Source organism: Peromyscus leucopus, chromosome X (genome assembly GCF_004664715.2).
Source record: "Peromyscus leucopus breed LL Stock chromosome X, UCI_PerLeu_2.1, whole genome shotgun sequence".
Taxonomy (NCBI): domain Eukaryota; kingdom Metazoa; phylum Chordata; class Mammalia; order Rodentia; family Cricetidae; genus Peromyscus; species Peromyscus leucopus.
In genome coordinates this window covers 66,346,115-66,365,668 of record NC_051083.1, presented here as the reverse complement: position 1 = coordinate 66,365,668, position 19,554 = coordinate 66,346,115, and the positions used below count along the sequence as shown (strand labels likewise).

At 36.3% G+C, this 19,554-nt stretch overlaps 1 protein-coding gene across 4 annotated transcripts; it reads right to left on the bottom strand.

Moving 5' to 3' along the window:
- Nucleotides 1-542: 542 nt before the first annotated feature.
- On the bottom strand, nucleotides 543-19,356 carry P2ry10 (P2Y receptor family member 10). 4 transcript variants are annotated; one of them, XM_037198999.1, is made up of 5 exons: nucleotides 19,280-19,356; nucleotides 16,954-16,996; nucleotides 15,192-15,288; nucleotides 14,888-15,063; nucleotides 543-4,521 (listed from the first exon to the last, which is right to left on the bottom strand). In XM_037198999.1, exon 5 carries the CDS (start codon nucleotides 4,470-4,472, stop codon nucleotides 3,486-3,488), a length of 987 nt encoding a protein of 328 aa, XP_037054894.1. In that variant the 5' UTR covers nucleotides 4,473-4,521; nucleotides 14,888-15,063; nucleotides 15,192-15,288; nucleotides 16,954-16,996; nucleotides 19,280-19,356; the 3' UTR covers nucleotides 543-3,485. The 4 variants fall into 4 exon arrangements, with proteins under 4 accessions (XP_037054894.1, XP_028742240.1, XP_037054896.1 ...); XM_028886407.2 differs by lacking the exon at nucleotides 14,888-15,063; XM_037199001.1 differs by lacking the exons at nucleotides 14,888-15,063; nucleotides 16,954-16,996; nucleotides 19,280-19,356 and having other exon boundaries at nucleotides 15,192-15,346.
- Between the last annotated feature and the right edge of the window lie 198 nt (nucleotides 19,357-19,554).

Sequence of the window (19,554 nt, the reverse complement as noted above, 5' to 3'; positions counted from 1 at the left end):
TAATGCCATGTCAGCGATTTTTCCTTTTATTTCTAATTTTATTTTATTTTTATTTTGTTTAATTTAATTTATAGTTTTTACTCTCTTTTTGTCCTGCAGGTCCTTTGCTCATATGCTGTGGCTTCAAGTTTTGTGTTTTATGGTATTTCTGAGTGTTTGGAGGGAGTCTACTGGAAGATCCACCTCAACTCCCCTCCCCATCTCTTTCCCTAAACCCGCCCCTTCAAAGCCTGCCAAACACAGCTCCTCCCCCAGAGAGCCTCAAGACCCCTCCCACAGGGTATATAAGGGGCATCCTGAAAACAGATAAGTGGTTCTTCGGGTCTCTCATCCCCATCTCCTCTCTAAGGTCGGGAATCGCCGGGGAATGTTTTAACCATTAAACCTGGGCTTTATAATTCAATATGATTTGGTTTGTTGCGACTGCAGAGAAGCCTTCAGGGTGCAGAAAACTTATGATCGAGTGTGCTAACAAGTGGGTCTCTGCTTCTATAACTGTTTCTTGTGCCTTTTGGGGGGCTTTTTCCCTTCCATTCATTTGTTTTTTTTTTTTCCTATTTCAATGTGTTAGTTTTTGTTGTACCTTACTTTATTCTATTATTATCCCATAGAAGCCTGTTTGTTTTCTAATGAAAGACAGAATGAAGAAGAAGAACTTTAATGATTTTGTAAAGAAGCTGCAACAAAAGTATAACATTCTAATTGTGTGGCTTTTCGAATAAAATCAACATTACTTTTAAAATATGAACACTTGCCAGGTGTGGTGGTTCCAATCATTTTTCATACTTCCACAGGTCTAATTATCAACCTTGTATCGCTCCATCACTTAAAATTCCAAATGCTATGCCTAGCATTTGAGGCCTCCTTATTCTAAATCTTTAATTTTAAAACTTATTAATTACTCCTTTTATAATTTCTAACAAAACTATAATATTCTGTGTTAGTTACTTTTTTCAACATTGGAATAGGAGGACATTGACAAAAATGATGTTCTTGCATACTGAAGTGAAAAATATTATACCTGTATGCTTTTGTTGCATTTACTATTCCATAAAGAAAATAAAAGTAAACAATGCTCCAAACAAATAAAATCCCTTTCTCCTAAAAAAGTAAACAGTATACCTAATTGTATATAAACTGCGTTTAAATATATATAAATTGTTATGAGTTATAATTTTTTTATTTTTTCAAAAACTATCAGAAGTAGTCAGTATATAGGATTCAATGTGGTTTGTAAGTGGATTTTAAGTTATCTTACAGAGATTTGGGGATACTGTAAGGCAGTTACAGCTAGAATTGAGTTTTTAGAGGGCCAATTCCAGGCTGTATGACTTGCTGTGCCCTTCTTCTGGCCTCACATCTCTCTGAAAAACATAATTGTAACTATCATAGTTACTATACACTCTGAGGCCTTAAAATAACCTTGCTAATTGCTTTTTATTTGAACTTGGAAAGGTGAATAGGATTCCTAACTATGGGCATCTTGTTTTGGTAAAACAGTCTCGTCATTACAATCACCATCACCTTCCTCCTTGACATTATGTGAGGTTGCCCAGCCTTTGAAATTTAAAACCAACCATCGCTTGCTTAGACATCCTCATTTTTTCTCTATGACCACATTAGAGATTCACAACTGAAAAAAAAGTCCAAAAATTCCTTTTCAATGAAGGCCAAAATGGAAGCTATGTAGTTTAACTTATATGCTATTCAACTAACTGTGCAGAAAGCACTACTGTTCTCCCAAACACTTGCAAGGAGACATACAAAATGCAAACTATGAGAGCTGATGTTTCTTTTCTCCACAAGACTATAGGAGGATATGTGGTTCCAAGTGAATTTCTTGAAAGTCATCTCTTCAAACTGAGATGGTTGATACAGTGATTGTGATGATGCTACCATTAATCCCAAACACACTGAAAACCCTCTCTGTAAGCAGTGTCTACAGACTCTGGTTAATAAAACACACGTAGTTACAAATTTAAAAAAACCACTTTATTACTTTATGATTACAGAACTATCACATGCCCAAGAAACCAAGAAATGTTCTTTTTAATTCCTCCTTTTGGTGGTCCCTTCCTCTTCCTTAGTTAGTCTACACAAAAGCATGTTATAAGAACTACCACTTCCTTCTTTTGCATGTACACCAACTGTATATGTAAATTTCAAACCTAAAATACCAGTGAAATGTCAATCTGAGAAGCTGAGGAGTCCCATATATTTAAATTCTCTACAAGAATACTTAAACTAATATCCATAACGTTCAGAAAAATAAAAGAAATTCACATATTCCTGTCATATTTATTCACAATGTGATGATATTTCTCTCTTTCTAATGCAATTCTGTGAGTTATGATATCTGAAAACACCTTGAGATTTTGTTTGGCAACGTAGTAATATTTAAGAATTAAAAAATGGGTGAATTTTTTAAAAGGCACCTACATTTCCTAAAATGTGGCTCAGTTTTCTACGTATGGGATTTGTATGGCTTGCATTAAGCAATAAAATTGGCTTTGAAATAATGAACTGTTGGACTTCTCATCAAGATTATGCAGATCCTTACAGTATTAGGACAATATATTTTTCATAGAAGACTCTGTAGTCAGAATCATGCTAATTTCAAACCTATGGCTTTTTCCATGAGTCTAAGAAAATTGTGTTCAAATGATCTTTATCTCCTGTTCTTATCTTCAGTTTGTATCTCCAGCATTCAACTCAAACTTAATATTGACCTAATACATATAAAAATATAAGCAGAGGGAATAAATAAAATAGTCATATGCCATGTACACTTAACTGTTAATCCTGAGGCAAGTTAATTAACCTCTCTGATATTACATTTAGGTCTTTGTATTTGCATTTCCACATTTTTGTCACTTCTATTAGAAAGTAAGATGATATATGTAAAATACATAGGAAAGTACCAGCTCAGAAAATGATAGACATCTATAAATGTTCAAGGAGTAGCTTTTCATGCCCTAATTCAGTAGCAGGCTTCCAGTGTTGACTGAATGCTTTGATTTTCGTGTCACTTCGTCTGTGTTTTATGTCTTAGAAAGACTTGAAATTTTTACTCCACTCAGAAATAAAATTATTCCATGAAAGACATTTGCTTTTCTGTAAAGATTAATCTGTATGTTGCATCTCAATACTTTTCTATTTACAGAAGACAATTTTAAATACACACATTCAATTTCTGGTTGGAAACATCTGTAAAAACTTGAGCTGGGACTTTTAACTAATAAAATGCCATGAATTTTAAATTAGAAGCAGATGGATCCCCTTTTCATTTCTTTTCCCACATTTTTTCATGTTGTACCTCCATCATCTGTGGAGGCACAATACTGAGACTACAACTATCACACAATAAAATTTATTTCTGCTATTTCCAATGTTCAATTAAAGAATTTTTTGCCTGGCAATTCCTACCTTTGGAGCAGTTCAAACAGCAAAGGTAAAGAAAATAATAATTGAAGAATTATTTCATTTTAACTAACCATGGATGAGCCACTCTCCCTGCTCATGAGACGAGAACGGGTAACGGAGCTGCTATGGCGTGATAGCTGGTCACGAAACTCTGAAGCCATGAAATAATAAAGAATTGGGTCCAAAAGGCAGCAGAAACTTGCAAGGCACAAGCAAAAAGGATGGAAATACTGTGTACTTTTGACAATGGGACAACTAGTAATGATGTTTTCCTTTGCCATGGTGTAAAAAATGAAGTTAATGTGATAAGGAGTGAAGCAAATAACAAAGACAGCAGCACACATGAAAACCATCCGCAGTGCTTTCTTCCTCTCACTAATCCCTTGAAAAGCAATTGGTGGCTGTTTCAAGGATATAGTTGTTTTCCAGGTACAACATGCGATGGTGATCACTGGAATCACAAATCCAGCCAGCTCCGCCATTGTAACCATGGTGACCATAACCACTGCGTTCATCTGTTTGTACCCAAGATCAGCAAAGCAGGATTCACTGCTGTTGGCTAAGCCAGTGCTTCTCAGGATAGGAAATGGCAAACAGGCAGTCCCCACGATGACCCAGATGGCAGCACTGATGCCCACGTCGTACCTACGCTTCCAGTTTCTGGCTCTGAATGGCTTCAGGAGAAAAAAGCACCGCTGAAGACTGATGCATGTCAAGAAGAAAATGCTGGCATACATGTTGAGATATTTCAGATAGAAGCAGAGCAGGCAAAGGGCCCTCTGGAATGGCCAGTGATGGTTGATGTAATAGTAAATCCGTAGAGGTAAGGACAGGACATGAGCGAGATCCGCCACTGAGAGGTTGATCATGAAAATGATGGCCTTATTCTTCTTGCTGATGAAGCGGCACAGAACCCACAGGGCTGCACTGTTAGCCAGGAGACCAGGGATGAATATTAAGATATAGGTGGTTGCATACAGAGAGTGCTGAAATGTCAGATGTGTATCACTGCAATTACTCTCAGCAGTGCTGGTACTATTGCTGCCCATCTTGAATATCTCAGTATGTTCATCAAGGTAAATTGTGGAATTATGGTTCCTGTCCAAAGAAAAATTAAAAAGCACAGTGGGTTAAGTAATATTTTTAATGCATATTTAGGGCTCTCTTTTACACTGAGATATAGAATATTCCAATTAGAGACAACTCACAGATATGTAAGTGGAGGCTCAAAGATGATGCATCACTGACCCTATATGGAACAGTAAATCAGTTAAGAAGTAATGGAAAAGTGCCTTGATATGTTTATTATATTGTTCTTACCATAGCAGAGACATTGTGGCAATCAATATATTCCTTAAATTGGTTCTTCAGCACTAAAAAAATGGCCTTGCATCCTTGAATTTGCATTGCCACTGATATGGCTGACTTTGGAGAATCTGGGAATATAAAGTTCTCATTATTTTATCACCTTGCTACTCTGGGGTCCTGATGAAGTTGGTCTCTCTCTCTCTCTGGGCTTGTATTCCATTCTCAGTTTACATGAAACACTTCAATTCCGTTTGATTTTAGATATTAAATTATGATTACTTCCTAGTAATCTTGGAAATATAATGTTCAAGTCTCCCTCTCTGAAGAATCCTGTACCATTATACTTGTAAGCTGTATACATATACATATATACTTTAAATGAAATATTCCTATCCAGGTTGAAAATACTACCCCCAAGAGCCATAGACTATCTAGCAAAACTCCAATGCCAGGCATGAGAAGCCTCTTTTGAGGTTGTTGGTCGGGGTTGTCCAATAGACTTCCAAAACATAGAGTATTGCTGTTGCTCTTGCTTAACAGAGGGGGAAGGTAGGTTCACATTACTGAAGGCACCATGCACTCTGGACACAGGCCCTAGAGAACACGAGCTGTATTTGATCTGAATTCCTTCTCCTTCAGGACTAGCTTTCATGGTACCAAAAGGCACCATGTAAACTTCTAAAGGAAGAGAGCAACTGATTGCTATGATGCCTATGAATCCCAGCAACAACCATCATGACATGACAATCCCAAGGGTACAATACTGGCATGCACACCTTGCCAGTAACCAACAGCTCCCTAACTTGGACTTAAGGCCCATTCAACAAGAGGGAAATCTTACCTGGTACTGGAAACCTAGTCAACTAACCCCAGGCTAGTAAAGTCACAAATCTTAGAGGAGAACCTATAGCTGACATTTCACTAAACCAGCATAATCCCTAACTACATTTTAAATATTTATTCCACCTACAGAATCAAGGAAACCTCTCTTTGCAATAAACAGAGACTGTTAAAAGCACAACCAACAAAAATATAGAGTTGTGGACCCAATTCTAAGGGATACATCTACAATACAACTCCTGCTCTTAAGGCTCAGAGATTATTGATAAACAGGGTGAAAAGATTATAAGAGCCATAGGAACAGGAAGTGTGCTGTGAGATTGTATCTCTTAGAAACGTCAGAGAATCTATCTATACCCATGAAGTATCATCAACATGACTACCTAAATATGAGCTGAAAAAATACACCACCAATAGACATGCTAATGTGGATGGGGACAAACTCATAAGGCCTTAATACCAGACAAAGAACTATAGGCAACTAAGGAATTCTGAGAGTGGGAGAAATAGTCCTCTTTCAGGGAAGAACAATACTAATTGATTATCCAATGCCAAATGGTTAGTCCTGAAAACACACACACACACACACACACACACACACACACACACACACACCGAACAACAGAAAGATCATGAGAGAAAGTAAGGTGGGTACATAGGAGGGGTTGAAGGAAAGAAAGGTAAAAGGGAAAATGATATAATCATATTATAATCTCAAACATTTTTTTTTAATTTAAAAGACTCCAATACTAGCACAACATCAGCAGTGGACATATTATCCAACAGTTTCAGTGAACATTGCCCTAGCAACAGTAAAACAGGCCATCCGAACTACCTTTGGAAAACAACTTCAAATTAAATTTTGTATTCATTAAAGTAATTATCATAAGAAAGAAGGAAATCAAGTAAGCATGCCCCGGGCTTGTTTTTGACATAATATAGCTTGTTACATTTTTATTTTTATTCTGTTGTGTGTTGAGTATATTTACTACAATGGAATGATGTAGTTTTAAGTTCTCTTTATTTGTGAAGGAATGACATCTGATACCATTTTCAGTCCCATTGCAATACAGAGAGATGGAATAAAACAACAGAACCCGAAGTGATGATTTCACAGACAGAAAATAATTCAAGTACTTTCACTTTGCTACCTCTTCTCTTTCACATATAAATCTAACTGGTTTATCATCTGTGATGTGTCATAAAGAGTAATGTAGTCATCCTGTGTGTGAATGGATGACTTAGAGTAGAAAGGAATTCAAGGGTGAAAGGGAAGAAGTCATCTTTCAACCATCAAAGATGTACATCAAAATCAGCAAAAAAGTAGTCATATGTTTGATCTAATTTACTTGTATAAACTACTGTTGTTGATTATTATTATTATTATAAATTAGTAGTAGTAGTAGTAGTAGTAGTAGTAGTAGTAGTACAGATGGGGAGACTGATGTTCAGAGTGATTTAGTGAATTTAGAGGTTTTGTTAGTGTTCTATTTCTGTGAAGCGACACCATTATTAAGGCAACTCTTGTAAAAGAAATCGTTCAATTGGAGAATTGCATACAGTTTTAAAGGCTTAGTAAATGGTCATCATAATGGGAAATAGACAGGCATGGAACTGGAGCACTAGCTGAGAGTCTTACATCCTGATCCACAAGTAACCAGTTGGGGTGGGGAGGGGAGGAGGGAGAGAGAGGGAAATTGGGTCTGGTATAGGCTTTTGAAATCTTAATGCTCACTTCCAGTGACACACCACCTCCAACAAGGTCACACCTACTCCAACAACTCCTTCCCAAACACTTCCACACTTTGTGACTAAATGGGGGTGGCCTTTCTCATTCAAACCACCACAGAGGTAACAAAGCTAATCATACCATTTTACAGGGTTATTCTAAGTCTTAAGATACTTTCAATTTTTTACTTGCCTCCCTGTAACTAGGTGTGACTTTAAAATGTAGCTAGCTTATCCACCATTTCACAGATTCAATAGGAAATGCTCCTGATTGGTTCTTAGCTGGTGGTGCTCCAGAAATTTTAGGAGGTGAGGCCTAACTTAACGATGTGGTGGTTCACTAGCGACGAGCTGTGTCTCTTTTCCATCCACCATGGTAAAAGCCCTCTGCCATGGTGAAATAAGTAAAAACAAATCCTTCCCAATAACCACTCTGACTTCAACGTTGGCATTGCTTCTGTTACCACCAGGTACCCATGCAGAGGCTGTCAGGAAGCTACCAGCACACAATTTCAAGAACTCAGAACAGCTCACGCCCAGTCGAGTCCCCACTTCCGCTTTTGCAGTAACAAACGTGGCTCTTTGTTTTTGCTTCACTGGTGCAGTTGGTCGCACTTCCTAACAGCAAGTTCTCCCCACACCTCTGGTTAAACAACAGAGCTCACAGGTTTCTGTGCCCCCGAATCTGGCACGATTAGTCACAAATTTAGTGATTCGCATGACCTGGTTACCGAACTTCTCTTCTCCAAACAGAGAAGTAAATAGGAAGAGTTTTCCCTCAATCTCCTCAGTGAAAATTAAGTGTAAAATCTCCATGCTGGGAGACACGGGGAACTCATTTTTTGGTTCAAAAGAAATATAATACCTTGGAACAGGAACTCTTAGCTTGTTGTGAAGAATTTGTTTCACTCTGAAATTTAAGAAATAAAAGCAATCTAAAAATCTACTAAGATGAAAATGTCGAGTGTTCGAATGTGTTTCCTCCTTGGCTGTCTTTACTACTCTTCTCTATCATGGCAGTTTCCCTAGCTTTTTCTGTGCCTCTCTAGCCCTGGGTCTCTCATTGTCTTTTGTTCTCTCTATTTCTGAGTAGTTTTTCTTACTTAAGTTGCCAACATTGCTCTCCTTTAATCTAGATATATTTTTGGTTCCTGTCTCATGAAGAGATGTGAAATGCATGATTCATTCCTGAATGTGTGCTTCCCTTTTTGCATCTGTTGCTCCTCCTGTAGAATGCCCTCCCCCTCCCCCCCATCTTTATACATCTAGCTAGTCTTGGTTTGCAAGTTAGCAAAGCTTTCACCAGTTGATCTTTCAAGGTAATCCTATTTACCATTACATGTTCTTTATTCTTAATCTTTGTAGCATCAACACAGGAAATGTAAAGGCTCACTTAATCATTTATTCACCACATAGTTCACTGTTATTAACTTCATTTGTGCCACAAAAAAAAGATGTTTTGTTCATTGCTATGTAGCTACTAAGCATTCAAAAAATTTGTATGTGAATCGTTCAAAGCTCCCATCTCCGTGCATTTTGCAAAAATGAAAACCTTGAGGTATCAACTAGTACACTTTTGTTACCTGTTGCTTCCCTAAAACCCGTCTTCTCATTTGGATTATTAGACTGCCCAGTATGTACCCTTTACTGCTCAGGAACGTCATGGTTGTAGAGGCTTAGAAGAGGAGGAAACAAAACAATTTAGAAATCACAGGTGATAACACACATCCTTTAGTAAAAGTTAGTATATCCCAAGGTCTCAGACTATCCACTGTCAGCAGGATCTCAAGAAAAAGACAATCCTTGTAAAATGCTTCTCATGGTGTCTTATACTTTTATTTTATTAATTATCATTGAACATTATAAAGGTATCACAGATAAATATATCTGCCTCATTTTATTAGCAAATGGCTTCTTCTCTGCACTTAGACTCTGAATGGCAGTGAGGAGATTGGATCTTCAGATCCTGAAGCTCTTGACACTTAGAAAGTATAAAAGGGAAATGATCTTATGTATTTAACTTTCCCCCCAATGGACTTTTGAGGACTATGGCAGAATCCAATCCTATGAATCCTGTGATACATTTGTGTAAAACACAGAAACTTCACAAATTTTATCCCTATAAAGCTCATTAGAGGACTCTTTTAAAGAAATCATGAAAAAACGAATCTATCTAAACTATCAATAAAACCAGTGTATCACATGACTAAGTGAAGGGCATGGTGACAAGGACTCTTTATTCCTGTCAGGTAAGTACCATAGTTCTAGCTGATGTATAAAAAAAAAAAATAGTGCCTTGTTCAAGGTCATAAGGTTATTTTATGCTAGAACTAGAATCAGAAATCAGGTATATAGGCCTCTTACTGATCTGTGTGCCATGTTACCCTGGTTCTATGAAAATTCTGTAATACACAGTATCTTAACTTAGGGAAGATGGTACTTGTGCCAAGATGTTTACACTCTCATATTGGTCTCTATAAGGACAGGGTTGGGGAGAAAAATTGAGGTTGTAACTGCAGAAAGTTAAACTTAGTTTGCCTTAATTGTTGACTATTCTATTTATATTGTGGCAACCTTTCAAAACTGAGGTTCTATTTCTATCTTTTCAACAAAGACTTCCATAAGCATGCTGGTATGCACTAATTATTATTAATGACATTCATCTGGGAATTAATTTGCAATTTAATCTAGCAAGTATATATTTCTTTATGTGTATATTTATTTATATATGCTAATTACTGAGGATATAGGAGTTGAATAATAAATTCTGGAGAAGAATTTACTTGGCAGATATTCTCAAGAAGTTTGCATAATTGGACTGGAGAGAAGGCTCAATGGTTAAGAGCACTTGCTCTTGCAGAGATCCTGAGTTTGATTCCCAGTACCCACATGGAGGCTAACAATCATACATTACTTCCATTCCAGGGGATCTAATGTTCTTCTTCTGATCTCCACATGTACCAGGAATGCATATGATACACAGACATGCATGTGCAAAAAAAGCAATAAATAAATCTTTAAAAAAGAAGTTTGTAGTCATGTGGGAGAGAACATAGAGTAATTCACCATAATAAATTTTAAAAACATGCCATGAAAGATGTATTGAAGGTATTTCTATATAAAGAGATGAAAGCCTGGATAGAAGAGATCTATAATGGAAACATAAAAATGAGGCAATTTCAACAATCAGTTTTGAAAGTAAGCATGATGTAAGAGAAGAGAGGACTTGAAGGGGATTTCGTGAAAATGAATAATATTCATAATTCCCAAGGTATGAAAATGAGATAATAGCCATTCTACCCAAGCTGGTGGATGGGATAAGATTGTGAAAAGTATGGAATAGGAGAAGCTAGTTTAAGGGAAAGATGATTGAGGCAGATGGTACCATACCATGAAAAGTTTTGAAGGCATTTGAGGGGAAGATAGAATCCTTGAAATAGTCTGGTAAGAATTTTGATATAATTTTACTTGAAGTTCAGAGTGATCCCTCTAGCAACAGTGTGGAAATTAGTTTGGAAAGATGGTCCACAGGAAGTCCAAGTCATTTTGGTGTAAGTAGGTTGATCAACAGTTCAGGCTTGCCAGCAATGTATGGAACGTTCTATATTCAGTACTCAAACCACAAAAGACCAAGTCAACAACAGAACTGCTCCTCCTGACTACTACAGCAGTTGAGGTGATAAAGAAAAGGCTCTAAACTTGGTAAGAAATGAAATTTATAATTTCAAGTCAAAGCCAGATAAGATATTGGTTAGGTCCTGAAAGTCAAAGACAATTTTTATTATAAAATGTTACAAAATTTACCTTTCTTATACTGGTACCTTTGAAATTTGCACTCTCTGTCAAGGTTAATCAATTCCTCTTTTCCAGGGACTTTTCTCTCCAACACAAACACTAAACTCCACTCTAAAATGTGCCATGCTAACTTGTGCAAGATATATCAAAAATATATACTCCCCATGATTAAAACCTTTCTTTAGATCTCATCTTGGAGGGCAATCATTTCCTCTGTCTCAGGGGCCCTACTTCAACCCTCATTTTTTCTGACACCTGTACTTTGGCCTTCTTCTTCTTCAAACTCTTACTATATTTACAGATTTAACTAAGAAAATGCATTTTCTGTATGGGAAGATTCTGTATCTTAGGCCTTTATATACAATTTAGTCTATTTAGCAAAGGTCTAGACAAGCAGTAGGAATTTATACAGGCAGAGTATGTAGTGTAGGCATATGTTAGCAAACACTTAAGTGACTTCTTGCTTCTATCCCAGGAGCTACTTTCCCAGTCAACAGCCGTAGTTTGCCCTCTGCTCCTGAGATAAATGAGGTCAGACTTTCAGAAATCAGGACACTTAAGAAATTCAAAGTCTATAATTCCAGCTTCCTATTTCCAACCAGAATCTCACATGCTTAATTAGAATTTGATCATCTAGCATTGTATTTTGGTAGAAATAAGTCTTGTTTCAAAATACATATTTGTATCAGGCTTTTGAGTCTGATTCACTAATGCTGAGTCCAAGATTTTAATAGGTACCAAAAAAGCAGCTTCCCTTCCTAACAAACTACATTAATGTCCAGTTTTCACAAAGAGACAACTCATGCGTTCCTATATAATTATGATTCAGGTTTTGTCCTTAACTCAAAGTAAAATACTAAATCCAATTCCCTATGTTTTCTATCAGTTACTCAATGCTATTCTTATGCATATCAATCAATCTTGTAGGAATTTAGAGGTTTTTTTTATCATAACTTTCACCGATCGGGAAATTAACTCTCACCAGGATTAAGTTTCTTTCCAAAAGTCCAAGAGGTATTGCCATTTGATTTGTAATAAGATTCTTTATAAAACTAGAGAAAGATGAAACTCTCCATTTCCAAACAAGTTCTTGCATGGAAGAAAAATATTTTAAGATGGTATTTATATGGAATATACTCTCCTTAAAGATAAAGACACTGCCATTCTTGGATCTAGTTCTAGCACTTTTATCTATATGCACTATGGCTATATGGCAAATGGCTTCCCACCAGGTGTCAGAGTAGTCCCTCCAGGTGTCAGGGTAGTGTCATATCAGAATCAAGGATCTTTATGAAGTTTGACTTTTGGACTCAAATCATAGTAGATTGCAGATAGAAAATCTGGGACATTTTAATTTCAGTTTTGATAACAGAAGTGCTGAGTTGAGCAAGACTTATAGGTTAGGGAAGACTCAAAACAGTAGACCATATTTTTAAAAATACTAGATTTGGATCAAAGAGACATGGATTCTACTAATCAAATAACAACTCTTTATGTTGCTGAAATAAGACCCTTCCTTTCTGCCACTTTCGTTTTCTTTCTTATTAAAATAAGACAATTGAACTCAATGATCCTTACCTCTTTTCTAGCTCTAGCTTAGTTTGTCTGTATGGGCACTACCCCTAACACTAGTCCTCCCTGCCTGGTCCTTATCAGCCACTACCCCTGAATATACTTAGAGCATTTTTGTGTGTGTGTGTGTGTGTGTGTGTGTGTGTGTGTGTGTGTGTGTGTGTGTGAAAAATCATTATTGAATGATATATTACAAATGATTGTATCATAAAATATAATTTAACTGAAAGTTGGAGATATTAGCACTCAAATAAGTAATTCCATTTCCCTGAAGTTTAAGCTCTGGACTCAAGAGTATGGAAATTCAGTTCTAGGATTAAGATGACAGTTTGTTCCTTAAGTACCAGCTCTATGAGTCTCCACCATGTCAGTTCTCCTTCTCTTTTTAAGCTCTTATCATTAAGTAACCAGCACAATTGAAGAGACATGCTTATCGAAATTATTTCTATTTTTCTTGATAGTGCAGGTAGTCTGTAGGCTTGTCGTCTTGGAGGAAGAGAAATTTAAAAAGAAAAAGAACTAGATACAGGTGAAGAAACAAAATCACTGTCCCTCTAATAAAACTGCTATAAGTACATCTCTCCACATTCTTCTTGGTGACTGCATACACAATAGTTGGAAAGTACCAGTGCAATGAGATAGATTGATCTGCATCTAAGAATTGGTTCCTATAATCAACAGCAACCCTACATTAATTTTTTTTAATGTTTCATGAAGGAAACAATGGCTTTAAAATTCTAATCTGAACCATAAGTAACTTTTTGAATTATTTAATTAAAATAAAATGTACAGGGCCTGGAGAGATGACTTAGTGAGTAAGAGCACTGACTGCTCTTCCAGAGGACCCAGGTTCAATTCCCAGCACCTACATGGCAGCTCACTAGTGTCTGTGACTTCCGTTCCAGGGGATCCAACACCCTCACACAGATATATGTGCAAGCAAAGCAACAATTTACAGAAAAAAATAAAAATAAGTAAATAATTTAAAAATAAAATAAAATGTAGAACTCCCCACCCAACCATTGCCCTGATGATGAAAATTGTCCATAACGTGGTTTCACAGCAAACATTTCTATGTTCTGTTTTAGAACCATGACACAGGGCTTCGTGGGATGCCAACTCACTTATCTCAAACACAAATAGCCACCAAGCACCACCCCAAACTTCTCAAAAAAATGTGCTCAGTCACTTGGAGTTCTTTGCTTCTCCACTACTAGGATTTAGTAGTCCATATTATTTGAACTAAATAACTTATCAGTTAGGCCCTAAAAAGAACTGTGTTTGACCAAAGAAGGGACTGTATTCAATAGGAACCATTACAAAAAGCAACTGTCTTAAATCTATGACTTGATTATCAGTATAGTTTAGACAATCAGCATTCTAGGTATATCTGCATATCACCTAGCTGTGTACCATATTTTAGTTGCAGAAATTCCCTAATAGAAATAACAATGACTCTCTGCATCTATTTATGCAAGCAAAGTAACAATATCCTCATTTGAGAATTCAAAGAATTGAGACTATCACGTCCCAAAGAAACCAGTGCAAAGTCATTATCATTGTACCTAGACTACTTCTGGAATCATCTAAGCACACAATCTGTCTTGAAGGACTCCCCAGATAGCGTGCTTTTGACTCACTAGTCCCAGCTCCACTCCTAAGAGTGATCACTGAAAAGATAAATGTCCTGCATTTGGACTCTGCTGTCTAGAAGGACTGAAGTTAGGACAACAATTTCCTCTTAGAGAATCAAGGAATACCTCTGAATAAACTCAAAAATCATCTGATATATTATTTTTCCAATATGAAACTCAAAAGGGCCATAGGTAGATTTATAGTATTTCTGAAAGTCACAGTCTTCTGGAGGGAAATAAGATGAGTTTTAAGGCTGAGTCCCTAGCTGTAGTTCTGCCACTAATTATCTGAATGGTCTTAAGTGATTTCATCTCACTGACTCTCGGATAATCCAACTATATTGTGAGTGACTTATATCTGGACAGGCTTCTTAGTTCTGAAACATGTCATTTGTCATTCTTCTTTTATCCTAGAAGAATATACTACTTGTCTCAGTATCTATCCAAGCTAAGCTTACCATTAGGAGCCTTAAATATATATATCCTATGTAACTAGATAAATTATATACAGCAGAAGTTCATATCCTCTTTTTTGGCTAAATATGTTGAATTGTTCCAAATGAGACAAAATACAACACTGTACTTACCTTTTATGTCATACACCATTCCTTGCCCACTCTACAGAAAGCCCCTTTAGCAAGGAGGGAGTTATATCATATACGACAATACTGCTGTTGTAACAGTAGAGGCTGACAGCATTCAACTTCACTTTGAACTCTGGCTAGACTCAAAGGCAATCACATTTGTTTTTCCGGTAAGAATCCTGAGGAGAAACCAGTGACCATTTCATTCAAAACACTGGCTTCACATCCGTCCTTGTCCTGATCTTCCTGTCTCCACCAATCCCCCCAAGTGGAAAAACAAACTTACAGGTGCTGGACTAAAACTTACCCTGATGCTGAGCCGGGATAAGCACTCTTGTATCTTTGCAAGGAGATGGGAGTAGAAAAGCACAACTCTGGGCAGCACGCACATATCCTGCTGATAACTGAAAAAATTAGTGTTGAAAGAGGAAGTTGAGCACATTGATGTCTCACCACAGAAACCTTACTTGCACAGAACGAAGGTAAGTCCCTTTAGCAGATGACGCTAGTCAAGTTTGATTTCTTCTTTCTGTCATTGGTGCTGAACAAACAACAAATACATCCTTGCCTTCTTAACTGTTACCCACCTTATTTCCTTCCACCACAACCCAGATGTTTTTCTTACTATATTCCAGTAGGTTTTGTGTCAAGATAAGATTTCTAAGCCAAATATGAAGAAGTTTACCTAAGAACTGGAAAGCTGCTGCTCTTTCAATTCCAGGAGGCACAGACCGAGGAAACTTCAAAAAACATGTGAAAAATAACAACAGGACAACCTTTGTTTAAACTTTCCACTAAATCTAGATTCTCCTCATCTCGATCCATCAGTTCACATTTTAATATGTAGTTTGTTTTGTGTATTTATTGCACCTTTACTATACTGAAAGCTGTACTATACTGAGAGCAAAGTCTAGATTCAGATTATTTCTGTGTTCCAAACAAAGCATTTTCAAGAATGTTGTTTGAATGAAAACTGAGGAAAGGGGTAAATAAATGAATGCCCAAAGGATGCACAAGTAAATCAATGAAAAGCACTATTGATTGCAGAGTCTGCAATGAATCTGTGTATGAGTGTAATGAGTGTAATGAGTCTGATGATTCTGCACAGTGTCTATGGGATCTTCAGAAATATGCAAGTAAATACCACACACTTAGAAACAAAACTTTCAGCTAAGTTTCAGAATAATTCTGAAAAACAAGGCTTACAAAGTAGTTCAAACCTCTACAGGCATGTAAAAGAGCCACACTCAGAATTTGCAGCCCAGAGCTGCAAAGACCTTTCTGGGTAATAACCATAGTAAAGAAGAAAAACAATAATACTTGTGGGCTAGGTCAAAGTGTAGCATTTTGATTCACAGATAAGACTGATTAAAGAAGGAAATTGAAGACCATATTTTTGTAGGAGGGCAACCTGGATCTGCAGCAGCTCATTTTGCAACGAACACATCTTATAAAACCAAAACCGTTAGAGACTTAGGTGGAACTAGGCCCAGCACTCAGGGATGTCCAATAAAAATCACAGGGGCATCAAGCTATGGAAAAGCAATGGATTTAACTTTGGAAACTAAGAGCCTGGCCTGATTGATGATAGGACCATGACTTGTGAGGACTGGCAAAGGGATGGGGTATTCTTCCTGGCTGAACTATGTAAATGAAACAAGCTTGACCTTACAGTCCTCTTCTTAATTCTGATTTCATAGATTTATCCAGCTCCAATCTGTTGTTAATTTAGTTTTTTGACTTGGCATCCCTACTGAAAAGAGACTAAGCTGACAGGCCAACACACATCTCAGTCCATTTGGCAGTTCTCTTCTTTACTATAAATTATTAAATTGGCGTCATGATACAAATTTGTCCCTTGTGAATTTGAGCAGTGTGAGCCAGTTTTCTAGGTTATTATCCTTCTCTGAAAAAAAAATCATAGTTCCAGACCTGTTGAACTTAGAAGCTGAAGCCTGGGCTAGAGGGAGAAAGAAACCCTTTCCTGACAAGTGACCAGTGTCCCCACATACTACATTTATTTCCCATACAACTTCTACATGTTGCTAGAAGAAATCCTGGCTACTTACCTCAGGTCTCTCTTGTATTCAGTAGCCTCACCTGTCATTGGCTCTAACAAGGGGAAGAACAGATCAGAAGTTAGTGACCCAATTCAGGCAAAAACAATTTAATTCCAGTAAATCTGTAGGCCATCTAGAAGGAACAAAGCTGTGGAGAAACAAAAAGAGCTTGATAACTTAACAATCTTTTCTACCTAAGATTCATATTGAAGTTTTCTAGTTGCTGGGTGCAGTTGGTGGTTGGGGTGTTGATATCTCAGCCATAATAACCTAAATTTAGTGAAGTTGTTTCATCTTACCCATCAATCTGTATGCTTCTTTTTTTCTTGCTTACCATTTCATCTATTTCCTAGGCTGGAGAAAGTTTACAATATAGTGTTTCAAAAAAAGTAGCAATTAGATGAGTAATAATAGCTATGATTGAGGATATAATCATTATCTTCTTATTTATTTTCTAAGAGAATCTACCTGAAATTAGGATTAGGAAAACTCCATTTGTCTTAAGCAACCAGCATGATTGAATTATTAAGGATATATATATATTCTTTTTATTCATAGTTTACTGAAAAAGGTGGGGCCAGTTTTAACTCTATTGGTAGTTAATGGAAGAAATCTTTTTACAATGTGTCATTTTAAATTAATGATTTTTGTGACTCTATTTTACATTTATTTGTAGTTTGTAGTAACATACCATAGTACACATCCTAAACCTAACATCAATATTTTCTCAACTAATAAGTAAAAATTACAACACAAGGCGAATTGTGACTTCAAATATTTTTGTATTAGAACCAGTCAATACAAACTGTTTTGGATAAGTCATTTTAAGCCCTCTGATTTCTATCTCTATATCCATAGAATATCACTGTGAACTATTTTAAAATTAATTAACCAACAAATACTTAATGAATATAATAATGATCAGCTTTTTGCAGTTCTGAGTGAAGGTGATGGGATTCAGAAGCATAAAATATAACTTTGGTTATTCAGGAGTCAGGTTATGACAGGTTAATCATTCATAAAAATAACTAAAAAGCATAGCATAGTATATAATTTGCTATTAAGTTTTGTGGGAGATAAGATTATTAATTGACAATAGCATGAATGTGTTTGGGAAAGTATGTAAGTCCTGGATGCTCAATAGACCAATTTACATTAAGTTGTGTTTCCCAAAGAGTAGAACATGTATTTCTAGAAGATTTTAAATGTAACAAAATAAATTAGTGAATACATGAGAACTATTTCTTTACATAAAGTTATGGTAGGTAGCTAAGTTGTTTTCTGTTTAACTTGAAATTTTATTATTATTTTTAAATTAATATATGAACACATAATTTGCCCCTTTCCCTTTTCTCTCTCTAACCCCTTCCACGTGACAACCCTTGCTCTCTCTCTCTCAAATTCATGGCCTCAGAACTCTATTTCTTTAATTGTTCATATATATACATATGTATGGGAAGATTTGGAGGGAGGAAAGAGAAAGAGAAAATTATACAATTATATTATAATCTCAAAAAACAATGTTTGAAAACTGTGATTATATAAACATACTGAAATACAAGCACAAATGTATTGAGTGTAAGCAGATATAGCAAAACTTCAGCATTGCTGAAGTGTAGCAAATTTAATAAGAAGGAAATGGGCAAGTAATTCTAGGAAAGAGAAATTATTATCAAGTACACAAGTAGAAAGTAGACTTACCTGTATTTGAGGGATATTGAGTATAAAACTTTTCTGAAGCACAGTCCATGTTGAAAAACAGGGTGATACTTTTCAGTAGATGCATGCAAACAAACTCTTAGAGCAGGCAAGCAATTAGATTTAGGAAGCTATGACATGGGTTTTAAACAGAAGCAAGGCAGGGGAATGAAAATTATTTTATGAATACTTTTTGTGTACTGTCAATATTGTAGACAATTTGTACTCATCATCTCATTGAACCCTTCCTGTCTCGTCCAATGCTGAATTGAAGCAGAAAAGTAATTAACTTCTTAAGATGGAAAAGCAAGTGAATAGGAGAGGCAAGATTCTCATCCAACAATATTTGCCTATACACCTCCCTAAAAGATTATTTAGAAGGCAAAACTGGATGATGAAAACCCTTTTGGAGGATATATTAGTAACTTAAGTATGAAGTAATAAGAATGTGGATTAGGGCAACAACAGTATAAATGAAGATGGAAGAGTAATTTCAAAAGAATTATATCTCTCTAAAGGGCTCTTAAAGCTGTAATCAGTAAAATGAAAGAGGAAATGAACCTTCATGAATAAGAATAAATCAGTCTTTGAAGGGAGCCAATTTTGCATATTTTCCATTAAAAGTTTTGAATTGTACCTTGAAGTATCTTCTTTCAGGAAGAAAAACATAATTTATAGCTGGAAGAGAGATTCATTTTCCTGAATCCCAGAGGCTTAGTTTGAAGTCATTTATCAGCCCAGGGCCACTTCTTAAGGCCCTCTATGAGGAACCTCCTGTCATAAGAAGTGAAGTAGTTTCACTGGATATGAAATCTTAAAAAATCTATTTCATTAAGACAAACAACTGACCAGTTCAGTATATTCATTATAAATCACCCAGAATGATGCAGTTTCACTAGATTCTTGATGATG